The sequence below is a fragment of the Capra hircus genome, chromosome 26 (assembly GCF_001704415.2).
Source record: "Capra hircus breed San Clemente chromosome 26, ASM170441v1, whole genome shotgun sequence".
Classification (NCBI taxonomy): Eukaryota; Metazoa; Chordata; class Mammalia; order Artiodactyla; family Bovidae; genus Capra; species Capra hircus.
The window spans coordinates 35,682,134-35,698,883 of record NC_030833.1 but is presented as its reverse complement, the minus strand read 5'-3'; the positions used below and the strand labels follow the sequence as shown (position 1 = coordinate 35,698,883).

Here is a 16,750-nt window from a genome sequence, read left to right as displayed (position 1 = left end):
TAGTTGAATTATGCAATGCCTCTTCAATCTGCCTCTTTAAACTGAAGCCCTAACCAAAGTTTTAGAACTCTAAATGCTGGATACTTTACTTTCCCAGCTATATTTCCCCTATTAATCAAGTTATTTCCAATCCACATCTATTTTTTCAAACCACATCAGCTTCATTCTCAAGAGTTTTGTAGTAATTGGCTGGTTCCTCCTGTAACAGAGTGCAGTGAGCTCATCTTTGGCACAGCAGCCTCAGATATGCAGATGACACCACCCTTATGGCAGAAAGTGAAGAAGAACTAAAGAGCCTCTTGATGATAGAGGAGAGAGAAAAAGTTGGCTTAAAGCTCAACATTCAGAAAACTAAGATCATGGCATCCGGTCCCATCACTTCATGGCAAATAGATGGGGAAACAGTGGAAACAGTGGCTGACTTTATTTTTCTGGGCTCCAAGATTGCTGCAGATGATGATTGCAGCCATGAAATTAAAAGACGCTTACTCCTTGGAAGAAAAGTTATGACCAACCTAGACAGTATATTAAAAAGCAGAGATATTACTTTGTCAACAAAGGTCCGTCTAGTCAAGGCTATGGTTTTTCCAGTGGTCATGTATGGATGTGAGAGTTGGACTATAAAAAAAGCTGAGCACTGAAGAATTGATGCTTTTGAACTGTGGTGTTGGAGAAGACTCTTGAGAGTCCCTTGGACTGCAAGGAGATCCAACCAGTCCATCCTAAAGGAGATCAGTCCTGGGTGTTCATTGGAAGGGCTGATGTTGGAGCTGAAACTCCAATACTTTGGCCACCTGATGCGAAGAGCTGACTTATTGGAAAAGACCGTGATGCTGGGAAAGATTGAGGGCAAGAGGAGAAGGAGATGACAGAGGATGAGATAGTTGGATGGCATCACCAACTCAACGGACATGGGTTTGGGTGGACTCTGGGAGTTGGTGATGGACAGGGAGGCCTGGCCTGCTGCAGTTCATGGGGTTGCCAAGAGTTGGACATGACTGAGAATCTGAACTGAACTGAAGTGAATTGCTGTGTGCCCTTACTCTGCACCCTGTTACCAGGAAATGGGTCCTGCTCAGCCACTGGTCAGTGCCTCAGAGGTCCTCACCCACTGGCAACCAATTGTCAATGAGCAACCCCGATGACCGTGCTCAGACATTGGACTGCTCAGCAGTGGGCCCCACCCACAAGCAACCAACTATTAAGAAGGGACAGTTAGTGAAGGGATTCAGCCAACAATGGCATGGTGGTCCTCAGGTGAAGAGTGAGGTAAAAGGTGGATCCTGGCCTTCTGTGTGGGGCCCTCCATTTCATCTGGCCTTTGGTCAGTGAGACAGCTTGGGCACCAAGAGAACAGGCTTGGGGCTATGTTTTGTAGGACTTCAGAGCCCTCATCAAGGCCCTCCACTAGCCTTGGCCCAGGCCTTGAGGCAGTGGTTAACCTCTCCCCGAACCTTGTCTCTGGGACCTAATAGTAGCAGCGGTCTGCCTGGGTCACAGTATGTGGGATGTGGTTTCCCGCTTTGGGTGGCCTGAGAATCCTGAGGGCCAGATGAGTTGGGTGCCTGGCTCCCTCAGTGATGACAGTTGGGTCAGAGTCTGGGGAACCTAACCCTGAGGGAACCGCCAGCTGAGCTCTACTTCCTGTTAGCCAGGACTTGGACCTTGGAGGTTAAAAGTTGTACCTTGGGACCTTGCCCTTTCTTCTCACGACAAAGAATAACATTCGTTTGGTAGAGGTTTACAGGAACATTGTTACCTACCATGACCTGACTTTAAGAACAATGGCTCTGACACCAAGAAGTTGCAACTAACCATAACCATCCCCCCCCCCCCCAACCTTTTACTTTTAAAAGCGCTTTGATGAAAGCTTTCAGTAACTTTGGGGTTAAGGTATGAGCCACCCATCTCCTTGCATGGTCCTGTAATCTTTCTCTGTTCCAAACTCCAGTGTTTTAGCATTGTTTTGGCCTATGTGTCAGGCACACAGTCTTGGTGATGTTAGGTAACACTCCCGCTTCAGTCCTTCTATCTGAACAGTTACCACATCTTGGGATTTCTACCTTAAATACACTTCATTTCCATTCATTGATTATCACCCCATTTTAATCCATTTTCATGGGGTGCTGGGATTACTTCAACATCCCTCTCTGCCTGACACTACTTCTTCTATCTCCTCAAGTGATAATGGAAATCTTTAAGAGTGATGTGATGAAACGTTGTCCTAGATGGGAAACATAACTTTGGTAATATTGGGAAAGATGAAGTGGAGAAGGAAGCGTGTTCACTTGAGATGAGACCAGCCCTGAATAACTGGCAATGGAGTAGTGGGTATAAACTAGAGGTGGAGGGACTTACATCTAAATCCTGTATTCTATTCCCATAAATTGTGTTAGTCGCTCATTGGTGTCCAACTCTTTGCGACTCCATGGACTGACCGTTTCCTCTGTCCATGGAATTCTCCAGGCAAGAATACTGGAGAGGATTGCCATTTCCTTCTCCAGAGAATCTTCCTGACTCAGGGATGGAACCCAGGTCTTCTGTATTGGCAGGAGGATTCTTTACCATCTGAGCCACCAGGGAAACCCGATATAAGTATATCAAGTGAATTTTTGCTAAGGGACCCATACCCGTGCTTCCCTAATGGCCGTCCTCTTCGGAGTGGGCCAACCAGCCTCCACTGTCCAGAGGGCTGATCCCAGACTGCCGGTCGCTGTGTCACGGAGCGGGTCTCTCTAGCTACCGTCTCTATGGTTCGCGGAATCTCCAGGTCGGAGCTTGACCGGTCTGGCTTTTGCGCGTGCGCGAGCCCAGGCGCGTGCCCGCCCTCCTGCATCTGCCCGAATTCTCGGGAGGGAGGGGTGGGTCTGGGAGCGTTGCGGCGGTGGCCGCCGCGGCCCCAGCACTCAGGGCTCTTGCCTGGCCAAGCCTGCGCTGGGGAGCTTCCGTGGCCTCCTCCGGCGGCGCTCACCCGGCCCCAGATGGTGGGTCCGGAGGATGCCGGAGGCTGCTCGGCAAGAAACCCCAAGTTGCTCCCTTTGCCGGCGCCCGATTCCGCGGGCCTGGACGGGAAAATGATTCGGGCCACAGGAGGCTTTGGCGGAGGTGTCGGCGCTGTGGAGCCTCCCGAAGAAGAGGAGGAGGAGGAGGAGACGCCGCCGCCGCCTCAGCAGCTCTTTCGGCGTTACCTCGCGGCGGCTGGGGGACAGCTGGAGCCCGGGCTGTGCTACTGTCCGCTCCCCGCCGGCCACTCCTGTGCTCCGCCGCCCTCGGCAGCCCCGCGCTCGGACGCCTGCCAGCCGGACGCCGGCTCCAAGCACCGCGACGCGGAGGCGGCGGATGCTGGCTCGGCGCGACACGGAGGCATGACCAACGGGGACTCGGGCTTTCTGCTGGGCCAGGACTGTCGCGACCTGGCCCGCGCCGGCAGCCTGGAGCCGCGCCACCGCCGCCTCCGTCCGGACAGGCCTGGCGACGAGGGCGCGGACGGAGCGGGCATCCTGTCTGACTGGGCCGCGCCGCTCGAGGACCCACTGCGGAGCTGCTGCCTGGAGGCGGCGGACGCCGAGGAGCCCGAGGGCGCGGGCAGCGGCGCGAGGGACAGTTCGGCCAGTGACGGCAGCGGCAGCGGCAGCGAGGACTTGGAGCGGCTGGGAGCCGGAGCCGGGGGTTCCGAGGAGGGCGCGTCGCCCATCACCTCGGCGGAGAGGACTAGTGGGGGCGCCGGCGCCGAGCCGCGCGTCGGTTTCTCCGACGTTCGCTTGAACTCTCGGAATACGTTCGAGGTGAGCCGCTGCCAAAGCGCCCGCGACCACCTGCCGCCGGCGGGAGCGCCGGTGTCCTTGCCGGCCGCGGAGCAGGGCCCTGCCGGGACCTCGGCTCGGGCTCGACGGAGCGGCGGCTTCGCCGACTTCTTCGCCAGGTACAGCGCAGGCTACGCCGGGGATCGGAGCGGGCTTGGGGCCGGGAGCGGCCGGAGAGCGACGTGAGGGCAGCCTCAGCGTGGCTCTCGCTGGCGTTAGGACTGAGCTTTGATTTGTCACAGGAGGGGGCAGGAACTAGGTCTGCATTGTGTTGTGCGTCTGGATCGGAGAAGTTGTGAGCGCGGGGAGCCAATCTTGGCGTTTCCCTGCGCTGGACGCTGTACCTGCCATTCACATCTGGTTTCTGTGAATTTAGGCCAGCGTGCTAGTGCCATATCTACAGTTTTGCCTCTACCGGAGAAATAGCCTTCTTCGTCCGTGTGTACTATACTGTTAGGATTCAGGGGCGGGTGGCGGTGCGGGGTGTGTGTGTACAGGCGCGGTTGTGAAAGAGAAAGGGAAGTCATTTTCAGAGCTGTCTCTGCGTGAAGTCTAAACCCATTCAAGTAGTTTGGGAATTATTGAAATTAGAGGTGGTTGAGTTTCATAGCGTTTAACAGCCTGTTTCAGTGGCCTTTATTAAAATACTGTCAGTTTAGTGTTTAAAATTTGATCCAGCCTTTAAAACCAAATTACTATGGCGCTTTATCTAGAAAAATCCCTTTTCCTCACTTTTGCTAGATAGACCTATACTTTTTTCCGGCAACTTCTGTTAATTTTTTATGGTGTCGTATATATGATTTGACCTGCTAGTCTTGAAGTTAAATTGTGGTGCTGGACATTGCAGGTTTCTCAGTGGGACGTTGATAGGGATAAATATATCGTTAGAAAATACTCATCTTAGTAACAAAGCAGTTTCCTGTGAGTCAGATTTTGACACGCTTTTTTTTTTTTTTTAAGTCTCTAGACAAATAGGAAAATATTCCCTCTTGGAAAACCCTCCCTTTCAAAGTTCTATCTCGTTTCTTCTGTGTTTTTGTTCCCTTTTCAGGGATCATGACAAAAAACAGAAATAAAGAAACAAGTAATGAGTCTTAGATTTGAGAGGATTATACAATGAGTGTGCATATTTGTAGACCCACAGAGTTTTCTGATTGAAATTAGTGTTTCTTATTCCCTTTTCTACAACATTAACTGTTGTTTAAATCAAGATTGGGGAAATTCTAATTATGTTTCAGTCATGTGTGTGCTTAGTTGCTCAGTGGTGTCCAACTCTTTGTGACCACAGACTGTAGCCCACCAGGCTCCTTTGTCCATGGGGATTCTCCAGGCAAGAATACTCGATTGGGTTGCCAGTGCCCTCCTCCAGGGGATCTTCCCAACCCAGGAATCAAACCCAGGTCTCCTGCATTGCAGGCAGAGTGTTTACCAGCTGAGCTACCAGAGAAGCCCTGTTTTACTCATAGGACAACATATATAGTAGTGAAATGTGCATTTGTGCCTCAAATTATGCAAAGATCTGTGCAAAGAGACATACTTAAAGCTAGTAATGGCCATATTTTTAAAGCTCTTAAGGTGTGTGAAGTCTGTAGGTATTTCCTTTTTTTTTTGTGGAACTTGTGGGTATTTATTGGTCATGTTTTGATGTCAGGTATCAGGCAGTTTTAGACTTGAACAGGGCTTTGGAGAGCACAGCTAGTTGACATTCATATGGCTTAGTTGATGTTCATATGATATACTTTTCATGTGTATCAGAGCACTGAGTGTAAAGTCAGTAAACTTAGGTCCCCTGAAGTTAATTTCTCCAAGCTTCACTTTTGAGATGGATGTCACGATTCTAAGCATCATTGCTTCTTTCATGTAACATTCTTGGAAAAGGACAGAATCAGACATTAGGACTATTTTTCTGTTAGCGTTTTAGTCAAAACCTTAACTAGATGCTGAACACCTTCAAGGCAAAAACTATGACCTTCATTTCTGAATCTAAAATATCTAGTGTTATAAGAAGAATCCCATTCAGATTGTGTTGAAGTGACAACTTTCATGGACTCTCCCTCTTTTACTGTTCTCTAGGTAGTGTAATTTTGAACAAATCTTCTATTTCCCAAAAAGAATAATCAGAAATTTCTCTTCTCCCTACAACCTAGGAGTGTTTTTCTTCCCATAAACAGTTGTCAGCTAATGGCAGAACCAGGTTAGAAACCAGGGTTCCTGATTTTGATTCCAGGAATTCAGTCATAACTTCTGTTTACCTGTGACTCTTTTCTTTCCCACCTGATTATCTAAATCTTTCCCTTCTCCTTTCCATTTCCTCTCTTTCTCTTAACTGGATCAAAAAATCTATAAGAAGAAATACTTTAAAAGACTAGTTTCATATTTGTTTTAACCTTTTACAACTAAAGAGAGTGGACCATTTTATGGCTCTGTTTATCTGTTATTACAAAAATTTGTTCAATCAAGGCACATCATTTACAGAAGCCTCATTGAGTAGGGTAGAAATCATATAGGAGAAAAAAGAATTTGGTCCAAGATGAAACAGTTCTCATTATCTCTTTCCTGCTTGCCCTCCCTTCTAGATGAAGTGAGTTCTATTTCAGACTGTTGGGAGCTTGCCTCAGCTGCACTTGGGCATCTGTGTTTATAGTGACTTGATTACGGGAGCCCTAGAAGTAACATTCAGGAAAAGGAAATGGCAACCCACTCCAGTATTCTTGCCTGCAGAATCCTGTGGACAGGGAAGCCCGGTGGGCTGCTATCCATGGGGTCGCGCAGAGTCAGACACGACTGAAGTGACTTAGCAGCAGCAGCAGCAGCAGCATGCATTGGAGAAGGAAATGGCAACCCACTCCAGTATTCTTGCCTGGAGAATCCCAGGGATGGGGAGCCTGGTGGGCTGCCATCTATGGGGTCGCACAGAATTGGCCATGACTGAAGCAACTTAGCAGCAGCAGCAGCAGAAGTACCATTCCCTCCGGTCCTCGGCCTTTTCCTGTCTCTCACAGTTTTGAAGTGTGAGGTGCATACCACTGCTGCCACTCTCACCAACTTAGCAGTGAGAAGGTGAAAGCTGAAAGGCAAATCTCTGGTGTTTGTAGGCTAGCCTTTGTTTCTCAAGGGTATGTTTATTATTCTGTTCTGAAAGTGAAGTAACTTTAAACCATTTTTATGGGTCCTTTAAGCTAATCCAAGTCTTGTTTTCAAACTAGACTGGTTTGTTTTTTAAGTTATACACTCCTTTTTGTTTGTTTTTTTTTATGTATGCTCTTAATAGTTGTATTTTAAAAGCCATTTAATACTTTTGAGTATTAATACTCAAATTGAATACTTTTGTTCTGATTGCACTGACAGAGTCACTGTTTAGAAGCATACAAGTATGTATCTGTGTCTCCTGATAGTGTTAATATATATATATTTTTAATCTGCATGATAAATCACAAGAATTTATTAACTTAAAAGGGCATGACTAAGGTAGGGAAAAAATACTAAAGATTTTTTTCCTTCTATCTAAAAGATAAACTTTATAGATTCTGGAATTTATATACATCTTTATAGATTGATTTTATAGATTCTGGAACGTAGAGATTCATGTAGCTTACCCTGTAGTTACCAACTCTGAAACTTCCTAAATGTTGCACAAAATAATTTTTGTGGTTCTCTTTTTATTATGGGTAGCTAAAGAGGGAAGACTAGCAATGGTAGGCTCATTTAGTGGTTTCTTTTCACATATTGGGCGTCCCTTGTGGCTCAGCTGGTAAAGAACCCGTCTGCAATGTGGGAGACCTGGGTTCTATCCCTGGCCTGGGAAGATCCTCTGGAGAAGGGAAAGGCTACCTACTCCAGTATTCTGGCCTGGAGAATTCCATGGACTATGTAGTCCATGGGGTTGCAGAGTCAGACACGACTGAGCAACTTTCACTTTCATATATAAGCAGTCTCCAATCTCCCCACTATGAAAATTGTTGAGAATATACTTTTTGTTATGACATTGAGAATTTTAAAAATTTCTGTTATAATTTTTCTTAATTTAAGATTCTCAGAAACAACAAAATCAACCATATTTTCATTACTACTCAAAATTTAGTTGATGTACACTGCTGCTGCTGCTGCTAAGTTGCATTAGTCGTGTCTGACTCTGTGCGACCCCATAGACAGCAGCCCACCAAGCTCCGCCGTCTCTGGGATTCTCCAGGCAAGAACACTGAAGTGGGTTGCCATTTCCTTCTCCAATGCATGAAAGTGAAAAGTGAAAGTGAAGTCGCTCACTCGTGTCCAACTCTTAGCGACCCCATGGACTGCAGCCTACCAGGCTCCTCTGTCCATGGGATTTTCCAGGCAAGAGTACTGGACTGGGTTGCCATTGCCTTCTCCGTGATGTACACTAGTTGATGAAATAAATCATCATTCACCTGACTGAGCCATCACTGACCTTCGTCAGATAGGGCTCCCTTATTTGTCCCACAGTGTATATTCTTCCCAGTCAACTAAAATAAAAGCCACAGTTTCAGGACCACTTTCTCAAAAACAAACAAACAAACAAAAAAATCCCTTCTTTAACGTTTCAGTTAAGAAAAGGTAAAATATCAAACCTCTGATAAGTTTTAAAAGATTTTTATAGCTCCCCAAAGCAAACAGTTCTTTATTACAGGTGTGGTATGATTATTTAAAAGGAGAATTAAGAAATATCTTGCTCTAAACATTAATTTTTTGTTATTACAATACTATAAAAATATTCATCAATGTGCCACTAAGGAAATTTCATTGAACATTACTTTTATGTTAATATAATTAAAATGTGTAAAATTTTAGAAAAACTGAAAAGAATGTATAATTAGTTGCTCTAGAATAAAAATAAGTCTTTTAAGATTTTAGAGTGTTTTGAAGCTACCCATTATAATATTAGATTGGGGAGCTAATGGCTGAAGAGTCTTTGTTTCCTTTTCTTATGTCTAACCCTTTCCCCTGCTCAGATCCAATAATTTCTTAAAAAAAGCAACTAACTGCAAAACACTAGTTATCTATACCAAACCGTTAGAAATCCAACAGTGATTCAAGGAGTTCATAGTTAGAGATATAATCATCAGAATATAAATTCAGTAGAAAGTTTTGGGAAACTCTAATTTTTGTGGGACTTAGTTAATTTTAATCACTCAAACATTATTTCGAAGTGCTAAACTAAACTAACATTTTAACACTAAGCCCCAGTTAACAAAGCAGACTCTAATATTAACTTGGAATTGGGACTTCCCTGGTGGTCCATTGGTTAAGAATCCAGGCTTCCATGGTAAGACAGAGATATACTTTTTATTTTATTTTATTTTTTGAGATTTACTTTTTATTTTTTAAGATACTTTTTTAAGAATAGGTTTATGTTTATAGGAAAGTTGCAAAGGTACTATAGAAAGTTCTGGTATATCCCTTGTCTAGTTCTCCTGTTGACATCGTTACATAACTGTGGTACATTTGTCACAACTAAGAATCCATCATTTGTACATTATTACAGTTAAACTTCACGTTTTGTTTGGCATAGAATTATTGACTAAAAGAGCCTTCCCAGGTGGTTCAGTGGTAAAGAATCTGCCTGCCAATGCAGGAGACACAGGAGACTCGGGTTCAGTCCCTGGGTTGGGAAGATCCACTGGAGAAGGAAGTAGCAACCCGCTCCAGAATTCTTGCTTGGAAGATTCCATGGACAGAGGAGCCTGACTGCCTACAGTCTGTGTGGTCACAGAGAGTCGGGCACAACTGAGCATGCGTGCACCACACCTTTATTGTTGGCTGTAAGACTTTTATTTGGGAAACTATTGTGTTTTACTGTAAAATCAGAGCTGTTTAAAGTAGAAGGAATTTTATGAATCACTTATTCATTCTTTAATACTCTATGGAAAATCAAGGTTAGCTTCTATTTGCTAGCCATCACTTAGTAAGATGGTATTAATTTAGTATTGGAAATGAACTAGACATGGTAATGAGTTTAAGTGATCTAAAGCAATGTTTTTTAAAGCTTTTCAGTTCAGATTATTTGGATTTGACAACCAGTACCCATTTGCCTCTGGAAAAAAATGTCAAGTATATTTTAATTTTATATCTTTTGATATTTTTACAAAATTGTTTTAATATGTCTTTCCTTTATAATTTTTTTGAATCCTGAATTATTCCTGTGACCTAAGAAAAGTAGGGTTTATTTTTATTTTATAGCTATTTGCCCAGAGACAGAGAGTTAATTAAAAAAAAAATCAGAACTAGGCATAGGTATGATTCCTGGGGTTTGAAGCTAATGCATTGATTTCTGTGAATTATAAGAAGTTTATGAATGAAAACATAGCTTTTGATGTAGTGAAAATCCTATTATATTGAGAAATAAGAAACTTGACTTTTGTCCTGGGTAGTTTCTTTTCTTGTATCATTAAACAATTTATGTGATCTTGGGCAAATCACTAAGTTTCTTCACTTCACTTTCCTCCTCTATGAAATTTAGCGATTCAGAGTACCTTTCAGCTCGAATACACTGTCATGTTGTGTGATTCACTTGCACTCACTGTGTAAACCTCAACTATTTGTTGGCTAAATACTACAAATGTGAATTGAATTGAATTAAAGAGAATGCTTTTTAAAAAACAGCATGTTATTTCATCTGTAAAATGAAAAAGTTGCCAGGGATAGAAATACCCCTTCAACTCTAAATTCTGCCTTGAACATTTTTTTGATAAAGGCCTAACTCTGCCTGAGAGTAATCATGCTAAACATCAGTCTAAACATCAGTGATCTTTGTTTAGTGTCTCATAAACAGACCATCAGCTCTTTTTGTTTTTTCTTTATCAATTCTAGATTTTTTTTTCTTTATGATTTCTTTGGGGTAGGAAAGAGAGAGAGTAAGATAATAAGTAAATTCTAGTTAATCAGTGAATTGGAGTTTGATACTTTAACTTCCAGACCATGATTTTTTTCTCAAAGTTTGTCAGTGTGCCACTTTGGGGAACTGATAGCTTAGTACGATAGTCCCTAGCCTTGTTATACTGCAAATTAACCTAAAAGCACATTAAAAAAATTAGATGCTTCATAATCCACAACCTTTAGGTGGATTCAGGGGACTTGCCCTTGGCAGGTGGAATCTTTTAAGCAATAGGATGGGTATAGAAGTGAAGTAAAGTAAAGCGAAAGTTGCTCAGTCGTGTCTGACTCTTTGCGACCCGATGGACTATACAGTCCATGGAATTCTCCGGGCCAGAATACTGGAGAGGGTAGCCTTTCCCTTCTCCAAGGGATCTTCCTAACCCGGAGATTGAACTCAGGTCTCCCGCATGGCAGATGGTTTCTTTACCAGCTGAGCCACAAAAGAAGCCCTGGATGGTTATAGTGTACTGCTTAAAGATGCTGATTGTGGAGTTAGGCTGCTTGGGTTTGAATTAGCTTGTTGTTGTTTTATAGTCACTACATTGTGTCCGACTCTTTGTGACCCCATGCATTGCAGCACACCAGGCTCCTTTGTCCTCCACCATCTCCCAGAGTTTGTTCAAATTCATGTCCATTTATTTGATGATGCTATCTAACCGTCTCATGACAGCCTACTCCAGTGTTCTTGCCTGGAGAATCCCGTGGACAGAGGAGCCTGGCAGGCTACAGTCCATGGGGTCGCAGAGTCTGACATGACTGAAGTGACTGAGCACAGGCACAGCACATGCCCGTTGAGTCAGTGGTGCTGTCTAACCATCTCATCCTCTGCCTCCCTCTTTTCCTTTTACCTTCAGTCTTTCCTAGCATCAGGGTCTTTTCCAACGAGTTGGCACTTCCCATCAGGTGGCCAAACTATGAGAGCTTCAGTTTCAGCAGCAGTCCTTCCAATGAGTATTTACGGTTGATTTCCTTTAGGATTGACTGGTTTGATCTCCTTGCAGTCCAAGGAACTTTCGGGAGTCTTCTCTAGCACCGCAGTTCAAAAGGATCAATTCTTGGGCACTCAGCCTTCTTTATGGTCCAACTCTCACATCTGTACATGACTACTGGAAACACCATTGCTTTGACTATACAGACCTTTGTCAGCAAAGTGATGTCTTTGGTTTTTAATATACTGTATAGGTTTGTCATAGTTTTCCTTATAAGAAACAAGTGTCTTTTAATGTCATGGCTGTAGTCACCATCTGCAGTGATTTTTGGAGCCCAAGAACATAAAATCTGTCACTGATTCAACTTTTTCCCCAAATGTTTGCGAGGAAGTGATGGGACCAGATGCCATGATCTGTTTTTTTAATGTTGAGTTTCAAGCCAGGCTTTTCACTATCCTATTTCACCCTTATCCAGAGGCTCTTTATTTCCTCTTCACTTTCTGCCATTAGAGTGGTATCATCTGCATATATGAAGTTGTTGATATTTCTTCTGGCAATCGTGATTCCAGCTGGTGATTTATTCAGCCCGGCATTTTGTATGATGTACTCTGCATGTAAGTTAAGTAAACTGGGTGAAAATATACAGCCTTGTCATACTCCTTTCTCAATTTTGAACCAGTGAGTTGTTCTGCATCTGGTTCTAACTATTTCTTCTTGACCCACATACCAGTTTCTCAGGAGACAGGTAAGGTGATCTGGTATTCTCATCTCTAAGAATTTTCCACAGTTTGTTGTGATCCACACAGGCAAAGGTTTTCTTGTAGTCAATGAAACAACTAAATGTTTTTCTGAATTCCCTTGCTTTCTCCATGTTGGCAGTTTGATCTCTGGTTCCTGCCTCTTCTAAACAGAGTTTTTACATTTGAAAGTTGTTCACGTACTGCTGAAACCTAGCTTGAAGACCTTTGAGCATAACCCTGCTAGCATGTGAAATGAGCTCAATTGTATGATAGTTTGAACATCTTTGGCATTGGCCTTCTTTGGGATTGGAATGAAAATTAGCTTACTAGCTGTGTACTTACGGATAGGTAACTTGACCTCTCTGGACCTTAGACAACTCATCTGTAAAATGTGGGTCATAACGATAGCTATCTCATGGGATTGTCATGAGCGTTAAATGAGATAATATGGCAAATGCCCTGTATTTATTATGTGATGTATAGTGACGACCCACATCTTATTATTCAGACTATAGGAGAATGCCACAATCCCTTTCCCACTGAAATCACTGGTTTAAAAAAAGGGAGAGCCTGGGATGAATTTTTTGTGTACTCACTAAAGAAGCATTGTACAATTTGTGTAGTGGATTTTATTTTTTTAATTAATTTATTTTAGTTGGAGGCTAATTACTTTACAGTATTGTAGTGGTTTTTGCCATACATTGATATGAATCAGCCATGGGTTTACATGTGTTCCCCATCCTGAACCCCCTTCCCACCTCCCTCCCCATGCCATCCCTCTGGGTCATCCCCGTGCACCAGCCCTGAGCACTCTGTCTCATGCATTGAACCTGGACTGGCGATCTGTTTCATATATGATAGATAATATACATGTTTCAGTGCTGTTCTCTCAGATCTTCCCACCCTCGCCTTCTCCCACAGAGTCCAAAAGACTATTCTGTACATCTGTGTCTCTTTTTTCTGTCTCACATGTAGGGTTATCGTTACCATCTTTCTCAATTCCATATATATGCGTTAGTATACTATATTGGTGTTTTTCTTTCTGGCTTACTTCACTCTGTATAATAGGCTCCAGTTTCATCCACCTCATTAGAAGTGATTTAAATGTATTCTTTTTAATGGCTGAATAATATTCCCATTGTGTATATGTACCTCAGCTTTCTTATCCATTTGTCTGCTGATGGACATCTAGGTTGCTTCCATATCCTGGCTATTATAAACAGTGCTGTGATGAACATTGGGGTACACGTGTCTCTTTCAATTCTGGTTTCCTCGGTGTGTATGCCCAGCAGTGGGATTGCTGGGTCATATGGCAGTTCTATTTCCAGTTTTTTAAGGAATCTCCATGTGTGGTAGATTTTAAAACAGTTTGTGTTTGGGATTGGATGGGTGTTAAAATGGGCTCTGGTGTAATGATACAGCATTTCTAGAAGTCTCGAAGCTTTGCCTAAAAAGCAAGTCTGAGAAGGAACTGAAAGGAGAGAATTTTGAGAAAGATTAAAATATTTGTATCTTTTGTTGTTTTAAGGACCTTATATAGACAGGGAAAGACACTTTTTAAGTTTAAATTCATGAGCCGTTTAACTTGGCTTATTCATATATTTTATGCTTAGTATGTTGTGGTAGGAAAGTTATGGGGAAATGTGGAAACATTGGCAGATTTTGAAGTGATACATTTGTTACCCATCTCCAAATGTATTATTCAGAAAGGGAAAGCCAAACCTTTTTGAGGTGACTTATTCCTATTCCTAGGAACCCTATTGACTACATTAAAAGTTGTACCCAGGGAGTTCTGACTGCTTGTTACTTAGACCCTACTACAGTAGTTATTAAACATTAGTGTTTAAAACTGGGCTTTCCAGGTGTCTCCAGTGGTAAAGAACCTCCCTGCCAGTGCAGGAGACATCAGATACCCAGGTTTGATCTCTCGGTCAGGCAGATCCCCTAGAGGAGGCATGGCAGTCCACTCCAGTATTCTTGCCTGAAGAATCCCATGGACAGAGAGGTCTGGTGGGCTGTTGTCTATAGGGTCACAGAGTTGGACGCAACTGAAGTGACTTAACAGTAGCAGCAGCAGCAGTGTTTAAAATTACCTGTGGTGGGGGATGGGGTGGGATGTGAAGAATGCAAATTCCTTGAGCACTCTTTTTGATTCTGTAGATCTTGGGTGGGGTCCAGTAGGAATCCAAATGTTTAACAGAATTTTTCAAGTGATTGTGATGAAAGTGGTTACCACATTGTAATTCGTGAAATACAGTTGACTGTTTTCAAACAGGAGTTTGAACTACCCAGGTCCACTTACATGTGGATTTTTTTCAATAATAAATACTACAGTCCTACACCATCCTCTGTTGATTTAATTCCTGGGTGCAGAGGAGAAGGGGATGACAGAGGATGAGATGGTTGGATGGCATCACCGACTTGATGGACGTGCGTTTAAGCAAGCTTCGGGAGTTGGTGATAGACAGGGAAGCCTGGCGTGCTGCAGTCCATGGGGTCGCAAAGAGTCCGACATGACTGAGCAACTAAACTGAACTGAACTACAGATAAGAAGGGTGGACTGTGAGATTATACTGGGATTTTTGACTATGTTAGGTCCCCCTAGTCCTCGAGTTGTTCAGGTGTCAGCTGAAATTATTGATAGGCAGAGCTCTCTAGGTAGTAACTAAAAGAAGGTACAACATACCTTTAAAGCTTAGATTGCTTTATTGACTTAAAATTGGGTCATATTGAGGTATTATGTAATTGATGAGTATAAATAGAGATATAGGAGAGAACAGATATAAGTACAAATATAGAAGTATTTTACTAACTTTCACTAGATTGAGAAGCTATCTCTGCATAATTAAAATCCTGTTTTCCTTTTTATTAGTGGAAAAGTTCTTTTACTTTCATTTTATGTGGTTTTAGATAGCCATACTTAAATGTTCTGTGAAACACTTTAACTCAAAAACTTTACTCAGGTCTCTTTAACATGGAGTCAGAACTTTACTTCTTATTTATAGTTTATCAAAAAGGGCATTAATTTCCTTTCCTTCTGCTGAGTAGTTGTAATTCTTTTCCATGCCTTTAAGAAAAAATTCTGCATGTTGCACGTGGCTTATTCCCCTCCAGAATTTGCTGCTTCAGCCTTTCTTGCACTTCTTATTTCTGTAGCCAAAACAAGAAAGAGAGGGAAACCCATGTGACTGTCTGGCTTTTCAGCAGGCTCTTTCCTGCGATTAAGAGAAGTTTACCTAGGAAATCAAGCCACAAGCTACATTCCTACTTAGGGCTAGTTTAAGAGTTAACTCGGTAATGTGTTTAATTTTTAATTTACCTTTGAATTTGCTTTTCAGTTTCTTTTTAATTTAAATTTGATTTTGGGTTTCATTTCTTGGTTAGAAAAAGTACTTCCTTCTGTCTCTCTAACCTCACACAGATGAAAACATTTTAAGTTTGGAAATGAACATGATAGTTTTGAAATCAAATTCTGTGCTGTGTTCTCATATTTTCCCCAATACTGCAATATACAACTACATTATTTAGAATTTCCAAATGTGGTTTTCATCTAGACTGTAGTCATTTTCTAGTCAAGTAGGCAAAATGCTTTTCTTTTGCTGTCCCAGGAAAAAGTTCTTCAAAGACCACAACACTGTATTGGTGTTTGTTGTTGTTGTTAGAAAAACATAAAATACTCATTTACCTCCTTTCTGAAAGCAGCACAGGGAGTACAGAATACACTAACGATAAATCCTTTGTTTTTACACATTCCACTTCAGGTAAGTAAGAAAGGAGACAAAATTGGGAAGGTGTGGGGGTTTCATTAGAGACAAGAGAAACTGTTAGAGAATGAATTTGAAGAGGTTTGTGCAGAAAAAGTTGCTGAAGAGAATAAGTATTAGCTGGAAGTTAGCTCTGTACTTTGGTCTGTGGGCTTCAGAGTATTACCACAGGTTATTTACACATTTATTTTTCTATTCTGCTTATATCAATGCCCCTGGATGCTTCTGACAACTTCTTAAAGATAGTTGCTGTGCCTCTTCCTCTTAACTTCCCTAATATCCCCATCCTGGGGCTTCCCAGGTGGCTCAGTGGTAAAGAAGCCACCTGCTGATGCAGGAGCCACAGGAAATGCAGGTTCAGACCCTGCATTGGCCACCAGAGGAAACTGCAATTCACTCCAGTGTTCTTACCTAAAATTCCATCAACAGAGGAGCCTGGTGGGTTACAATCCATAGGGTCACAGTCAGACACAACTGAACAACTAAGAACCTTCATGGCTTCTTAACAGGTTATGTCTTGGAAAAGAAATATTTTTTAATGACAGATTTTATCAGTTCAGTTCAGTTCAGTCGCTCAGTCGTGTCCAACTCTTTGCAACCCCATGGACTGCAGCACGCCAGAT

At 42.8% G+C, this 16,750-nt stretch overlaps 1 protein-coding gene across 1 annotated transcript in view; it reads left to right on the top strand.

The window, feature by feature from the left end:
* Positions 2,857-16,750, top strand: part of TBC1D12 (TBC1 domain family member 12) — a 95,638-nt gene continuing 81,744 nt past the window's right edge. Inside the window, exon 1 of the mRNA XM_018041553.1 lies at positions 2,857-3,922. Within this exon, the coding sequence (XP_017897042.1) occupies positions 2,982-3,922 (941 nt within the window). The 5' untranslated portion in view covers positions 2,857-2,981. The remainder of the gene's footprint in view (positions 3,923-16,750) is intronic.